The following is a 16,974-nucleotide window of genomic DNA, read 5'->3' on the forward strand; positions in this document are numbered from 1 at the left end:
TGTCCAGGGCTGGCATGTCTACACGTGCTATTGCCAGACACTTCAATTGTCATCAGTCCACTATTGTAAGGTTGGTGGAACGTGTTCGAGTTACTGGATCAACATCCTCAGGGATAATCACCGTCAGCGGCGTTTGATATGGGCTCAAGGACACCAGACATGGAGAAGAGTAGACTGGCAAAGTGTGCTCTTCAGTGATGAGAGTCACTTTGATCTTTATCACGCTGATGGCCGTCAACGTGTGCATAGACGTCTTGGGGAACGTCTTGCAGACTGCTGCGTCTTCAAAACTAATCGATGGGGTGGGGGAAGTGTAATGGTGTGGGGAGGCTTCACATTTCATCACCGGACCGCCCTACACATTTGCAGGGGTCGCGTTAATACTGTAGCCTACCGTGATGATGTCTTGCAACCAATTGTTGTTCCGATGTTTCGAGCGCACCCACAACTTAAGCACTTCCAGCAGGATAATTCACGTCCGCATACCGCCCATTTTAGTATGGACTACCTGGCTGCTAACAACATCAATGTCTTGGACTGGCCAGCCATGTCCGGAGACATGGCACCGATAGAACATGTCTGGGATGAGATTGGATGCCGTCTGTATCGGAGACCACAGATGCACACCATTGCTACTTTAGAAGCTGCTCTTGTCCAAGAATGGAACAATTTGCCCCAGACCTTCTTTCAAACATTGGTAAATTCCATGCGACGTCGCTGCACAGCGTGCGTAAGAGCCTGTGGAGGACACACACGCTACTGACATCTGTGTCGTACTTTTGGTTTTGACCCCTCTGACTTTGTACCGTTGATTACAGATTAAACATCCATAAGTGTACAAATGTGTTGTTATTGATGTGTTCCCATTTGAATATTGTTCACAATAAGAAGCAAAATAAATAAGATATGTTTACAGGATCATTTTGTTATATGAAAAACCAAGTGATGCGTTTTCCATGGCGCTCAGTATATGATTATATCGGAAGAATTACAGATGGTTTTTTTTGTGTAATAGTGTTGTCTGTCCCCTTGCCAAATAAGACATATAAAACTGTTAGACTTATAATTTTCCCAGGTTAGGGTTAGAACCAACAAGCGTAGAGAAACTTACCTTGTAAATGTGTTAAAAGAGAAATTATCAAAGATTTTTTTAAAACTTGAATGATGAACTAGTAATTGTTTACAGAGTTATTATTCCCTTGCCACGAAAAAGAGGAATTGTCAAAGTTAAATCATCTTATCCTTTGGATGAAATCCAAAATAAGCCAACAGAGAGGCTGATGTCCCTCAACTCAATCCCAAAATATATAGATGACACTCATTAATTACATGCACATTTATCGTTTTGTAAAGTATCAAGCAATCATCGAACTTAGTCAAGGTATTAATGTAATGAAACTACACACCAAGTTTTATCACTCTCACCCTATTAGAATCAAAGTTATTGAATTACAAAGTCTAAACCAATCAAATTGCTTATTTTTGCTAAGTCTTAGCCGTAGATGCTTATAATTAAATTCGGGGATCACGTGGCTAAGTGGGTAAGACGCTGGCTCGCTAGCCTGGATGTTGGTGTTCGATCCCTGCATTGGCCGAGAAAGTTCATCCAGATTTTCCGGAGTGGTTTCCCCTTGTCAATGATACAGAACGGAGGGCCTGACAAGGACAGCTGTCTAGTCGTTCGGATGGAATGAAAAAACGAGGTGCCGTGTACATATTGGCGTGCACGTAAAAGATCCCTTGGCAGTTGGAATTCGATATAAGAGTAGGCCATAGCGCCGCTGCCCAGGCAAAATTTCCCTCATAGTACACTGTATGGCGTATGCCTGTCTTCATTAGCCCATGTTAGGAGCAGAATAGTAGGACGTTAAATCCCATTTCATTTCATTTATAATTAAATTCACCTACACCAAGTTTCAACACTCTACCAAAATTAGAAGCAGAGTCATTGTGTTCCAAAAAGTCTGACCGACAGACAGACCTATTTCTTCGAAATAAAAAAAAATAAGCTTAATTCTACGATTCTTTACTGAGTTTTCGAGAAGGGATAAGTAATTTAAAATTGTCTCATCATAAGGATGAACCCTATTGAAAATCAGCATTTATTTATAGACTTAATGCCCATGGTTCCAAAACATACCAGGGTAAGGGTGGCTCTCATATTAATTATTGTTCTTGCCTTTCCAAGAAAATATTGATTTTTTCTTCAATTTATGTGGTTTAATTCTATCAACATAATTTGTCCTCAATGATTGTCCTAATTTGATTGCTGGATGGTTTGCGACAAGTGCGAGTTTATTGTGTTAGTGTACAACAGTTGTTTATATGTTAATTCACACAAGGAAACTATTTTATTTTAGGGGTGTTCGATTTCTACAGATTTTACGTATGTTACATGTAGACAGACAGGGTGGAACATGGAGGTTATTAGGTTCCGTAGTATATATACATAGACAGGTAAGTTCTCTTTATCATATCAACTATGCATATATGTTTCATGTGTAGGATGTCTCTAGAAATAGATTTTAATGAGACAATAGTTCAACCATAATAATCAACAATAGATGACAATACAGATAATAATCTTGTGATGTAATATTCCATGTTACATTGCCAGTGGATTTAAAGGTGAGTCTGAGCAGCAACTTATGCTTTAGTTGTATTCTAGACATCTAACTGTGCATTTACGAAAAGAAATCTCTACTAGTAAGGGGTTGTGAGAAATATTCACTTATCTTCCCTCTTCCAGTGTTTTTAAGCATATATGGAATACTATATACCGGTACATATGCAACTTGATAGTTCTAACCTAATCTCGCCTCCTTTATATACATTCTGGGTTATACATTATATGATGCATCAGACGCATCCTGACACAAGATTGTCATTATTTTTGCACATTTGTGCAGGATTGGAGATTGGTCAATAATTAGTGAATAACATTGAATGTTTCTTTTTATGATGGGTGTCATTATCTAGCATTTTAAACCACAGAGTTTCTACATACACATAATCTAAAATATTACCGGTACTGTTCTATTACATATATTTGAAAACTACATAAAATAACTTTATATTGTTTGGACACTAAATTTAGAGATATACTATCAATAATACAATAGCTTCTAATAATTGACTAAACAGCTTTAATAATTCAACGATTCAGACCTTTCCATTATACTTGTACACGTCAATAATAATGGTTTTATTTTTTATTTCAGGAGTTAATAACAACGTTATATATAGGTTTCCTTGGGCTTATATTTTCTTCCTACTTTGTATATTTAGCAGAAAAAGATGCCGTCTCGGCAGATGGGTCAACAGATTTTACAAGTTATGCTGATGCCCTTTGGTGGGGGGTGGTAAGTTTAATACCTTTATCGCCTTAGATCTAAATAAATAGCTCCATTCTTATATCCTGATAGCTTAACAAAACCATAAAAAAAAGTTCAATATGAATGAGTTAGCAAATGATGCTAACTCAAGGTTGTGTAAATAAAGACTCCTCTCATTATACCTAATTCTCTTTCTACATAAAGTAAACATGAATCTGTTCTATACAAAAAAAGACAAGCATATTATATTTCTTTTCTTATAGATAACTGTTACAACCATAGGCTATGGTGATACAGTCCCTAAAACATGGATGGGACGAATTGTGGCTTCCTGTTTTTCTGTCTTCGCAATTTCATTCTTTGCCTTACCAGCAGTAAGTTAATAACTATTTATACATGTTTATATAGCACAGCATATGGATTTTTTCATTTTTATACGTCTACATTTTCATGTGGACGTATATTGTCGTCGCCGGTGGCTGTCCTTCCACAATTTGTTTGTGGACACTCTACAGGTCACAATTTTTATCCGATTTTGACAAAACTTGAAAAATACACTCAAATCCATTAAAAACGCAATGCCCAATTCAAAGTTTATTTACTGCAACAACTTTTAACAAATGCACATAACAATTGACAAAATCGAGATAACAAGCATCTGTGGATAATTTCATGAAAGAATTCACTACAAATGCACAAAACTGAAAACGTCAGAAAACCATGAAACAAAGCAGGGGTCAGCTGAAGTCAATATCGGTTATGTCCACCCTGAGCTCTTACACATGCCTGAGTCGCCTTGGCATGGACTGGCACAGATGTCCCACTACAATGATTTTGGAGTGCCTGTGCCAACTCTGCAACAGTTTGTGGTGGCGCAGCTTGAGTTCGAACCCGTCGTCCAAGTTCATCCCAAAGGTGTTCGATCGAGTTCATGTCAGGAAACACAGCGGGCCAATCCATAACACGAACATGATGATTGTTCAGAAAGTCTTTTGTCAACCTGGCAGTGTGGGGTCGGGCGTTGTCATGCTGGAAAACCATCTGTCGACGGACGCCATGTTGAGCCAGACGAAGGATGACATCAACATAATGTTGCGCGTAGAGATTGCCTTGGACCACCACCGACTGGGACCGGATGTTGACGTTGATAGCGACCCAAACCATGATGCCACCTCCCCTTTCAATGATCCCTTTCCAGCACACATGTGAGTAATGTTTGCAGAACTACTTATTTTCAAATAAGAAATATCCGCCAAATTAGGAAATATATTGATACAGACTCCACGAAACGTTTGATTCAGGCATTTGTCATCTCCAGATTTGACTACTGTAATAGTCTCCTTTATGGGTGCCTACAGCGTTTACAGAACACTGCCGCCAGACTTATTACTCACACAAATATCCGTGAACATATTACTCCCATTCTTAAGAGCTTACATTGGCTCCCAATTCGTGCTTGAACAAATTTCAAGTTATTAACTTTTGTTTACAAAGCAATCCACATCTCGGCCCAGTTTACTTTCAAGATCTGTTCTCCTTTTATCAAACATCTCGTGCTTTAAGATCAGCTGAGCAGCTACAGTTGGCAGTGCCATCAAGAATCAAATATGGAGATCGTGCTTTTCTGCGATGTGATGTAGTTTTGTGGAACAGACTTCCCATAGACATCAAAAGATCCAAAACATGGAACACTTTAAAATCATAGCTAAAGATACCAGTCTTCAAGCAAATATATGACTAGCGCTCTTGAGCAGTTTACTGGAAAGAATTGCGCTCTACAAATTCATAATTTATTATCAATTGGATAATAATTGTGACCTTTAGAGTGCGCGTATAAAAACTGTAGTTTTATCTTGTTGACAAGACTTTTGAAGAAGGGTTGGCAAATCCGGAATGGAATGTCCTGAAACGCTAAATATTGATATATTCTCTAACTACCCCAATGCTTTACCCCAAATTTGTAGAACATCGGTAAATACTGCAGCTTATATCACCATAACAAGGTTTCCGGCAAAAGGGAGGTACCTACAAAATGAAAGGTCACAGAGTGAAAATTTGAAATCATCTGTTAAAAAGTATAACCTCAGTTAGCGGATCGCTGAAAATCAATAGAGTTTGTCCTCTCATAACCCTAATGCCTAGGTTTCTTTCTTACTAATTATCATTTATACGCCCTACTTGGGTTTATTGAGTACTACATTGTATTTCATGTATACATACTATTTTACTTACAAAAATAGCAAATGTTACATTTTATAATTAAAAAAAGAAGTAAGACTGAGCCAAAACAGATACCCAGTCAAACTTGGACTTTGGCTTTGCATTAACTTTAATAACAGAAATAATTCAAATTTTACAGGGTATTCTTGGATCTGGTTTTGCCTTAAAAGTACAACAAAAACAGAGGCAAAAACATTTCAATCGACAAATTCCAACAGCAGCTACACTGATTCAGGTATAAAAACATGTATTAATAAACAACACCATCTTCTGATCAATTATAAAATCTTGTAAGATCTGTGAGTTTGCTGATACCTTTAATTTAAGCTAGTATATTCTGGTAGTAGTTAATGTTTATAATGTCTGGTAAGTGCATGTATATACTTTGTTCTATCGGTATGTAGAGAAAATGTCAGGCTATTTTATCATCTCCAGATCAAGTCAAGATTCTGCCAGAAATTAAGACAAAATAACATTTATCTTTGTGAATAAAATATTCAAATTACAAGAAACATATGGTAAACCATAGAATATTTAATCACATGAGTTATAAAGCAATAAATGTCAATCTTATGTCATGTGTAATCTTTCTAGCTGATTGGAAGATTCTGAAATCATCCAGTATATATTATAAATTACTATGACTTGTAATTTCAATTTAGAAAATTTAAAAAAAACTCTGAAATGTTGCATCTTTCTGTTCTACATCTGGTACAGCTAAATGAAGTATATTAATGTATATTTATAACAGTGTTTATGGCGATGTCATGCAGCAGAAGCTGGCTTTGATTCACTGGCAACATGGCAAATACATGTACAAGATAAAGGTCACCATTATAAAACCAAACATCCACTATACCAGAATAGTTCCAATCAATCAACATTTTCTCGATTTAATCGTAGACCTAGTCTATTTAAGAAGAAACGAAGTATTAAAAGTGCAAATAGTTTAGAGCGACAGGAGAGCAGTAATAGTATTGTAGCATATACAGATCAGACCATTAATAAACCAGGTAAAACAACATTATCTATATTTAATCATAATTCATTAATTACAAATGAGTATATCTACTATGTAAAGCCTTAGCTGAACACAGAAATGGATGTTCAAACATCAGTCTTGGTTCTCTAATATCTGACAGGTTTTTTTTTTATAAAAATGGAAATTAAACTGCTACTAAACAGATTCAGCGTAGCCCAATTTTAGCAAAATTTACATTTTTCCTATTAAGTACATTTATATATTGTTTTTACTATGTAATAATTATTATGTTATTTATATAAATGTATAGGTACACCAACTAAATCAGTATCAGAATCTTTAGATTTAACAGATGGTAATAATGTAGATGATGTTTATGATAATGATTTTGTTTATAAACCAACAATGTAAGTCAATATTTCATCCATCATATAATTACATGTATACAAATAACTCTGATGATATCCTTATTTTCATGATCTTGATCCTATTCTTGAATAATCCAAGTTAAATCAAAATTAGAAGTCAGGGTTTATAATTGCTCACTGTACCATATGGAAGAATACTATCATACTTTTAATGATCATAGATTTTTGAATTTGCTCTACATCCCCACCCTGCTCCTCTCATTGTTTACATTCCAAATCAGTGATGGGACAAGCTCAAAACAATCAATTTTTCATTTCAAAGTACCAGGTATTAAACAGAATTTGGTTTGTTTACCAATTTAAGTTTCAATTTCGGCTTTAAACTGTCAGCTGCTGTAACTCAAAGAATCAGTTTTATTGTATAACTACATGCAAATACAAGCGCCATTCAATACAGCCATTGAATAATCCATGGTTGTATTCAATGGCTTCAAGAGGGGCTAATTTTTTCCAGGATGACGTCACAACTGTAATGACGGAACCTATGATTAATTTTGACGTTATTGGTGATGAGATTTTTGATAATCTGGATAGAACAGTTTCTACAGTTGATGAAAATGAAATTTAAGAATTAGACACTATTGAATATTGAATTTGTTCTTATTTTGAGATTTGCATGTAGTTATAGAATAAAAACAGATCTCAATGACCATTGAATACTGCTTGGGTTATTCAATGATTCACTCAGTGTATCCCTGCCGCAAGGATACACTCACATGAACCATTGAATAACCCGAGCAGTATTCAATGGTCACTGAGTTCTATTTACATATTTCAACATTGGCTCTGTGAACTTGATAGTTTAAAATAGACAAGTAGCACTGAACAAATCAACATATCGAATTCAGTGAAATTTGACTCAAATCCGAGAGTTCTAGCCATTTACTGGTAAACCACATCACACCATCATTGCAACAAAAGCACTTTTATGTCAAGAACACTTTATATCACATCTATGTTCACAAAGCTATTACTTTTGTATCCTTTACATAATTTACTCAAAAATTATTTTTATTTTTCAGTTTAAATGAAAATCATAAAGTTATAATCAGAGTTATAAGAAAAATTAAATTTTTTGTAGCAAGAAGAAAATTTCAAGTAAGTAACATTCCCACTTGTACATTTCATATATATTATCGTATTGACAAATTTATTACTATAATGGTTACTTATTGAATTTAATTTTCTATTCCAGCAAGCAAGAAAACCATATGATGTTCGAGATGTGATCGAACAATACTCTCAGGGTCATTTAAATATGATGGTTAGAATCAAAGAATTACAAAGAAGGTAAGATATGAAATTATTGAAAAGATTATAAATTATCCATGGTTAGATAGTATATTTGAGTTAATTAGCTGAAATCATGTTTAATGATTAACTGGTACTACAGTTACCAACTCAATCAGATGTTAATTCCATTTGGTTTTTCTTTTACGTTTAATCATCATGATTCTCTTCTAACTGACAACCATTACTACATCCATGTTAGAGAAAGAGTTGTTTTAGATTAGAACAAGGTATGATAAATATTGTTGATTTGCAGGTTGGATCAAACAATAGGTAAACCAGCTTATTGTAGTAATATAAAAGAGAAAGAGAAGATGACTCTATATTCTAGAATTACAAGGGTAGAAACTCAGGTAAGTTTTTATACCATTGGTAGACATGATTACGAATGATATGTGTGACTTCAAATGCTGAAACTGTATCTATACAGTGAGAAGTGACAGTATGTTTTTACATGTCTATGCAACGAATTAGGGATACAAGTGTAAGTGGTCCCTTATTTTCTCTGTTAGATCTGGAGCAATGTTGACCCAGTTGACTACTGAGTCTCTGAACATGTCATGGACTATACAGTATACACTGGGTTTATGTCACAACTGTTGCCTAGACTAGTGAGACAATTGAACAGTTGGGAATTACAACATTGATTTCTTGGCTTATATATCCAATATTTCCACCTTGTGGCGACTAGACGCTGTTCATTGCTGTTTTCTCCATCCTGCACCACTAGCATGTGAAAACCCAAAGAACTATCTGGGCCAACACTGGGGTCAAATCCAGGACCTCCTGGTTAGCAAGCCAGTGCCTTACTTACTGTGCCACTGTGGCTCCAGACATTATAACATATATAATATTATCTATTATAGGTTAATAAGTTAGATAATAAAATGGATCAGGTGTTAATTCTGTTAAAGATATTGGTTAAATCTCAGAACCAATCGGCAGCAGATATAGTGTATGATGATGTAGATGATGATGATGACCAATCCTAGCACACATAATGGTTTATCATGAGACTTTACAAAATAAAGGGAGATAACCATTAAAGACTGAGCATGTTCAAGAACGGGTGTACAGCTTTATATCATTAATCATATAAATACTGATGATCACAAATGATATGATGAAGATATGCTGTGGTTATTTTTAATAATAGATATTTAACTGATTAATAATGAGTGACAATAAATTGGAAAGCTGACTGATTCTGTGGAACACTTATAATATCAAGATGTGCGTGTGTGTGACAAACAACGAGATTGACAGATGTACATTACCTTTATTGTGTATTAGATAAACTATCTCGTCCTCCATTCAAAAAACAAATGGCTATTTCAACTTATCAGAAGGATTAACAAAAGATTTACAGAAATATTACTAGTCAATAGAAATAGACACAAAAAATAGATAAGTATAAAAACTCTAGAGTCAGTACATTATACTCGTGCAGTTGTTACAAAAATTCAGTACAAAAACCCCACAGTGTCAATACATTCTTTGGATATAAAATTCAGTACAAAAAACCCACAGTGTAAGTACATACAGTAAAAATAAACAGTTATAGTACAGCTAATGTCACATTTCTACAATGGTTAATATTATATAAGGTGTCTGAAATCCAAAGACATGAACATATATAGTACTTGACATGATGGTTTGTAAACAATATATATATATATATATATATATATATACCGGTATATAGAAGATTTAATTAAACTCCCTCTATATACTGGATAATATAGTTCTATGTGGTGCAACTAACATATTGTTTAAGTACTTATATCATATATTTACAAATACTGTACAAATGATGAATTAATTATACATACACTATAAAGCCACTTTATAATAGTCTCACTTTCAATGTTGCTACAAAAATGTCTAACAATTTCTAGTCTAAAACAATTGTAAAATAATATATAAGATAGAGATTACAGTATTAAAAGAAATATGAGAAGCCCACAGCACTGTATATATATATATATATGCAAGATGCAAGCATTACAAACTAGAAATTATTCAAACCAAAGCACCCCTTTTATGCATTTTCACCATTTTAAGGCACATTATCATAATGGCATATCAACCTCATACATGTACCTGTATATTGTATTAAGTAAACCACCCAAAAGGCATTTTTATGGAAGAGTGAATTTTTGTTTGTTTTTTTTTTTAAAAACAGGACCTTTGTCTCTATGTACCGGTATATCAGATTGTAATTTTATAATATCAAACTAAATAGTTGTGCTTACAATTCTTTAAAATAGTGCAAATATTATATCTTCTAGTTGGATATTAGGCTAACACAATCTAATACTCCTTTTTACTACTGTTTGTTGGGGGGTTTCCATTAACTTTAGACAGATTCAGAAAGATCTACCTTTATATAATAGAAAACACATTCTTTTATGTTTCAAAAAAGTACTACTTGCTATGTAAATGATCAAAAATACGAAGAATGGCAAATTGTTGTTAATACATGTACATGTATATTGTATAAGGTATGTACTATTTTTATTATTTGTTGAATCTCAGTTAAGTTTCACATCACATAGTACAGGTATTAAATACTGTCTGCTTATTAAGTTTTTTGTATGTCATTGAAGATATCTTTCTGAAACTATGTATACATATCAGTCTATTATAGCTGTTGTGAAATTTGTTCCATTAGCCAAATCTTGATGGAATAATTTTTGTGTTTCGATGGAAACGTTGTAAACATACCAATCTATTATAATAGTCGTGCCTTTTGCTTATTAGTATTGGAAACAAATCTTACTTTGGTATTCTATTACTTTATGTATAATTTATCAGAAACTGTGAACTATATTTTTTACAGAATTCTATGCAGACATTAATATATTACAAAAGTATATACCTTTTGCTGATTGTACAATTCTCAATTGAAGAGTTTGTGTGTTTTTACTTAGGATTAAGTACATAATTATCATTTCAGATATCTCTATACAAATGACAAAAACTATCTTGATTAATCTTTGTACAAATATCAACTCAATATCAAATGATTGGTTGCCAGGCAACAAAACATATACCCACAGCAGCTAATTCATCCAAGCAGTCCACAATTGTTGTCGCATATTCTTTTTTGTTGGTAATGAAAACATTTACAACCCATTAAGTAATTATCAGAAATAATAGAATTGTTTTGGCTTGAAGTAGTTCTTCCTGATAACTTTTATTATACAAAATATGTGTAATATGATGAACTTAGCTGTTCAAGTTATCGAAATCGTTGAAAAGCGTGAGACTTCTTGCTCTCATGAATGTGGACACTTTGTTTTAAAGCCAATGTGATGATCAATAGGCTTCTTCATCTCATGACCGTAACCACGTTATGTATGTTTAAAGTCAATCGGTTGATAGCTCTGGTCTCTATAGTACCCACAAGATTTTTAAAATTGATCGAGGGACATAATTCTGACAATAATTATTGGAAATCATTGAAAATCAACAGGCTTCTTTGTCCGATGACCTTAAACACTGTGTATAAATTTAAAGTTAATCGGGCAAAGACTTGAGGCTTCAGGGTGTCCACAAGCAATTGTGGATGCCAGACATTTCAATGTGGGCCTATAAAATTAGATGTGCCTTTTGCAAATTAATAATATTCTAACGAATAATGTAGATGTGTTAAACCTATTACCATGACTTGGTTATATTATATGGATTTTCTTCCTTTATCTATATGACATTTAAAAACATTTCTAAACAATTTTATATACAAACTTGTAAGATTCATATATCTAGGGCTGAATATATAACTTTTCTGTCTTTTGAAACCTTTAAAGTGTAATTCTAAAACAAATAGTAATTTGTAACCAGAGAGAGAGAGAGAGAGAGAGAGAGAAATGGGGTTTAACGTCCACTCAACACAAACTAGGTCATTTCGGGACTAACATATGGTTCAATTTTATTTCAATAATTCGCTTGCGCGTAGGAGGGCTTTAGCAGTGGGAAGAAACCTGAAGACCCGGAGAAAACCCACGAGTTTGGACGGGTGATCCTACTCCTAGTCACGTACAACCGGGGAATCAAAACCATGCCAGTTGACTCAATGACAGGCCTTATGATACAGCGCGCACATGCTAACCATTCGGCCATCCAACCCCCCCAAAGGCCTTAGAAACGTGTTGGGATTTTGTCCATATGAATGCTGCCAAGAACCAAATCATTATTAAAACATTTGTATAAATGTTTATGTATTGTTCATAATTGCATCTATGAATATTCAATCATGTCATATGTAACCTAAATGACATGATCTTCCATTTTGTCAATAAAATTTGATACTCGCTCACTCTCTGTCTCTCATATTTTCAGACCTTATGATACAACACACACATGCTAATAATTCAGCCATCCAAACCCCGCAATTTGTAACCAGGTAGAATGATTGTGATGTCTGATACTATTTGCTATACATCTTACTAGTAACTAGTATTTTGTTGGTGATTACCAATAACAGTGAGATTACATATCCTTTTACCAAAACAACGTGTACAACCTAGGGCGTGGAATGTTGTTTTTACATGTAACCTGTACTATATAAGTGCTGTGAAACAAGATCTATTTAGATGTATGTACACCATTCACTTTGTATATATATAAATATATATTGTTTTTGTTATAATATTTATTTAGAATATACTTCTGTGATAAGTATAGCATAATAACATGAATATTGTAGTGTACTCATTTTTTAACTACAGAGAAATATTATTATCATGCACATTATACTTTGTGCAAAATTTGTTAAATTATTTTTTACTAGATTTTTTTAGCACTTTTAAAACATAACTTTTTTTACACACACAAAAAAAACCCCAATAAAATGATTGTTGATATATATATATATATATCTTTCTTCTAGTTATTGAATTAGATAGCCTCAATACTGTGATTGTATTCTCTGTGTGTAAGAGGCTACTAGTAAAATGGAGAATCCACTACAGTCAGCATGGTCTTTCTTTGACTCAAGCAAAAAGTGTTAAGACAAGAAATTTGGTTCCAAATTATAAAAATTTATGACGTATTAAGTGTGTGTGCTGAAAATGGTAGCTGTAACCATACCATGAAGCTCCTAAAAAATCACAAGGAATAATATTAGCAAATGTAGCCATGGCCACAATTAAATTTTCATGGCTAACCTTAAGGTTTGAGAAGATACCCATATTTTCTGAATCAAAAGTCAACTCATGGCCAGTTTTATTGGTAAAATTCCAAAAATGTGTCACAATAATTATGTTTTAGGATTACTGGATAAGATGGCAATTTTAACAGTGGTAATTATGTACCTGATTGTAAGTTACCATTCATCTAATTTAGCACTACTAAGAAAATAATGGCTACTGGTATATTAAAAATTGAAATTGATCAAATTTAACACAGGATGTGATTTGACCTTCATGATTACCACCTCACAAGTTTGCAGCCAAAGGAAGGCTTAGTGTCATGTCATATTTATTTTTTAAATGAATGAATGAGAAGAGATTTGTTTTTTTTTATATATAACATAAGTGGAAATGAAGGGAAGCAATATTTTATTCTACATTCCAAATATTAGACTTTATTTTAGGATGTCTGATTATTGAAATGTTTGTTAACCCTATCTGAAAGAAAGGATATAGATTTATAATAATAGAAGACAAATATACAAGCCAAATCTTTGAATCTGTTTTGAGCTGTTCAAATTTAATACAACTCTAAGATTAAATTCATCAGTTATTTTTCTCAGCCTTCTACATTGAAACATGCATTTAAAATTATCGTAGTGAACTGATATTGATCAGGTCCTCTAAATTTAAGGCTCTAAGTTCTCTCATTAATCCTATAGCAAAAAATATAAAACTATAACACAACACAGTTCTATGGATAACAATCAATGTATTATATACACATACCATATCCACACGATTTCATTGGTCGTAAATTTGTATGCTTTGTGAAATCTTGTTGAAACGTTGTGTGTATATAATATAGTGATTGTTATCCATAGAACTATGTTGTGTAATATTATGTTCAAATCGCTAAATGCCATTTAAAGATAATATAAAACTATTTTAATATTGTGATTGAGAAATTGATGAAGAACACAAGAATATCAGTATTATTTGTTGAAAAATTACATGATTGTATTACTAACAATTTATTTCACAAAGTACATTGTATTGAGTACTTTTTATCTTAATTGTTTCACATTCTCTAAATTCATTATACAATGAAAGACTTTCTATAGCTGTTTTCAGAAAATATGTCATTATGTCACACCACAGAACCTCAATAATACAACCATAGAATTATAATACTAAGGCCATACAAAAAATATATTCTGGTTCTCACATAATCCTGCATCACTTAAAAAAGGCAGCATAACATGTTTTTATTTCAAAAAATAGAACAGTCTCATTAATTGCTGCATGTAAATATTTTACCCCGGTTACTGGAAATTAATCTATAAAATAACTTGTATGAATGCATAGGTTCTGATACATGTTAATGACAGTCATAAATGCTACTGGATAATCATACATTTCTATAAACAAAATTATGAGATAAATTGCCTTGAAATTTGATGTGTATGGGAAGTCATTTAACCAAGTAGAGATTCTTTGATAAAATAAAAACACATAATAAAGTCCTCCTTCCCACATAAGATTTTTGGTAATGCTAGGTTCCCACTATCATGAAGCGTGCTGCGATTGAAATCATGGTTTTAATCGTGCAGTAATCGTGGTGATCCTATCAGGTCTTATCATACTGTATATTGAGGTCATTTGTAGGAATCATGTTAATTGTGTACATATCTGCATGTACCAGATCGTGGACTCAATAGGGACAATCCTATCGCAATGCTTTAAGTCGGAACCTAGCATAAGGATTGCCTGAGAACATTTTTTGTATGGCCTAATATTCTAATTACATGGTACAACTGATGACAAAAGATTACTTCAAGTGATATGAATATCAATAGAAGTGGTAACCATGTTGACCTTTTTACTTAACCTTCGAGGATCTCAAAGGTACAAAGATATGGTGGTCATATTTTCTGAAATTCATTGAGAAGGGTTGGTGTAAAATTCTCTGTAAAGCCTTGCACACTCAAGATTATGGATCAATGATCTTCCATGGTTAGGGTATGGATCATCTCTCAATAACTTGGAGGATCAAGGGCTTTTAGAGATTATTTGAAATAAACAGAGTATGAACTATATTTTAAATTTAAGAGGTTGTGAAGGATTAAACATGTATTAAATGGTGCCAACACTTTCATTCCATGTCACAAAATGAATTTTATTACCCCACAACTTCACTCAGCAAAGCATTTGTTCCACTTTATAATTTACTAGTAATAAACATTTTTATAAATAAATGCTTTGAATTATTCATATACTCAAAAACAAGATACTACACAGTCAAATTCTTTAAGGCACACATTTGGGCTCCTGTAAAATATGTCTGAACTGTCAAAATTCTTACAAGAGGATCCACTTGATTTTATTGCAAGTGTTCCCCTCCCTGCCGCCTCTTTTGGCTCAATTATTGTGAATATTAACCTATATAAATTAAGGATCTGCAATCCCTGACCACAGTAGTCAACTATTAAACCTTTTTTTGTAAATCTTGATCACCCAGCCATTATATATTGACACATGAGAGAATAAATCTTCTTTGTCACCCAACCATCAGGGGCGGATCCAGAGGGGGGGTTTGGGGGGTCCAAAAACCCACCCGGCTCATATACATAAAAAAATTGAATGCCTTGCATCAATGAAATTAAATCACAATGTGTTCCTACATCATTACAAAAATGATTTCTCTCTTTAAAAAGGTCAATTTGTATGTATGCCTATGTAATTTAGAGACGATGATGACAGATTTCCTCAACAGGAACCTGGCAAACCCCCTCCTGCATAAATTCCTGGATCCGCCCCTGCACCATGTGAACAGTAAATTAAACCCCAGTGTCTACATGTATATTAAACTTTATTTAGTGTCAAGCACTAGCCATGTGTTCTGTTTCATAAGGATAAAACAATCAAATACCACATATTGTTTATAAGTTAAAGCTAGTTCAAACGGTGATTGAGGTAATTATTCCTACATAGAGACAATCTTACTATATATTTGTAAATTGTTATCAATTTTTACTGTTCGGGACAGAAAACTAAGTTAACTTAGTAGCAAAGAAAATGTCATAAAAAAAATCTTAGTTCCGAATAAAATTCATCTGAAAGTCAAGATTTTCATCTCCATTGTATATCCGATTTGCAATAGTAGTAACCGGTGTTGTGGATTGCATATGGTGTGCTTCATTCCCAGAACAACAGATTTTACTTTTCATTGAGTTCACATAACTTATCAGGTTTGTAGAAATAAAATGGTTTTGAAAAGGTGAAGATTCATCCATTGCTTATCTTTTTTTTTTTAAATTCATTTTTTTTAGTGAGGTGTGTAAACATTTATGGAGGTATTATGTTTTCAATTTGACTAAGCATTTTAGATTTCACAGTTGTACAGGCCATACCCCTTTTTGTGATGTACAAATTTGAAATCAAGGTCATATTAGCATAGATGACAGACCTATGATTGGCAGTACCATGCTTCAGGCAACTTTGTCACACACATCCCTTTCAAAGCTTTAGTTACCCATGCTATAGTTTTTGTTTGAAGCCACAACAGGTTACAACCAGCTACA

The 16,974-nt window shown here is 33.4% G+C and overlaps 1 protein-coding gene across 1 annotated transcript in view; it reads left to right on the forward strand.

Moving 5' to 3' along the window:
• LOC126811189 (potassium voltage-gated channel subfamily KQT member 1) overlaps positions 1–16,445 on the forward strand; it is a 65,957-nt gene extending 49,512 nt beyond the window's left edge. Inside the window, exons 7-16 of the mRNA XM_050536753.2 lie at positions 2,361–2,457; positions 3,222–3,362; positions 3,599–3,709; positions 5,695–5,790; positions 6,307–6,568; positions 6,848–6,944; positions 7,988–8,063; positions 8,161–8,255; positions 8,512–8,608; positions 9,122–16,445. Coding sequence (XP_050392710.1) covers positions 2,361–2,457; positions 3,222–3,362; positions 3,599–3,709; positions 5,695–5,790; positions 6,307–6,568; positions 6,848–6,944; positions 7,988–8,063; positions 8,161–8,255; positions 8,512–8,608; positions 9,122–9,247 — 1,198 coding nt within the window. The 3' untranslated portion in view covers positions 9,248–16,445. The remainder of the gene's footprint in view (positions 1–2,360; positions 2,458–3,221; positions 3,363–3,598; positions 3,710–5,694; positions 5,791–6,306; positions 6,569–6,847; positions 6,945–7,987; positions 8,064–8,160; positions 8,256–8,511; positions 8,609–9,121) is intronic.
• The last annotated feature ends 529 nt before the right edge of the window (positions 16,446–16,974 follow it).

The sequence above is a fragment of the Patella vulgata genome, chromosome 2 (genome assembly GCF_932274485.2).
Source record: "Patella vulgata chromosome 2, xgPatVulg1.2, whole genome shotgun sequence".
NCBI lineage: Eukaryota > Metazoa > Mollusca > Gastropoda > Patellidae > Patella > Patella vulgata.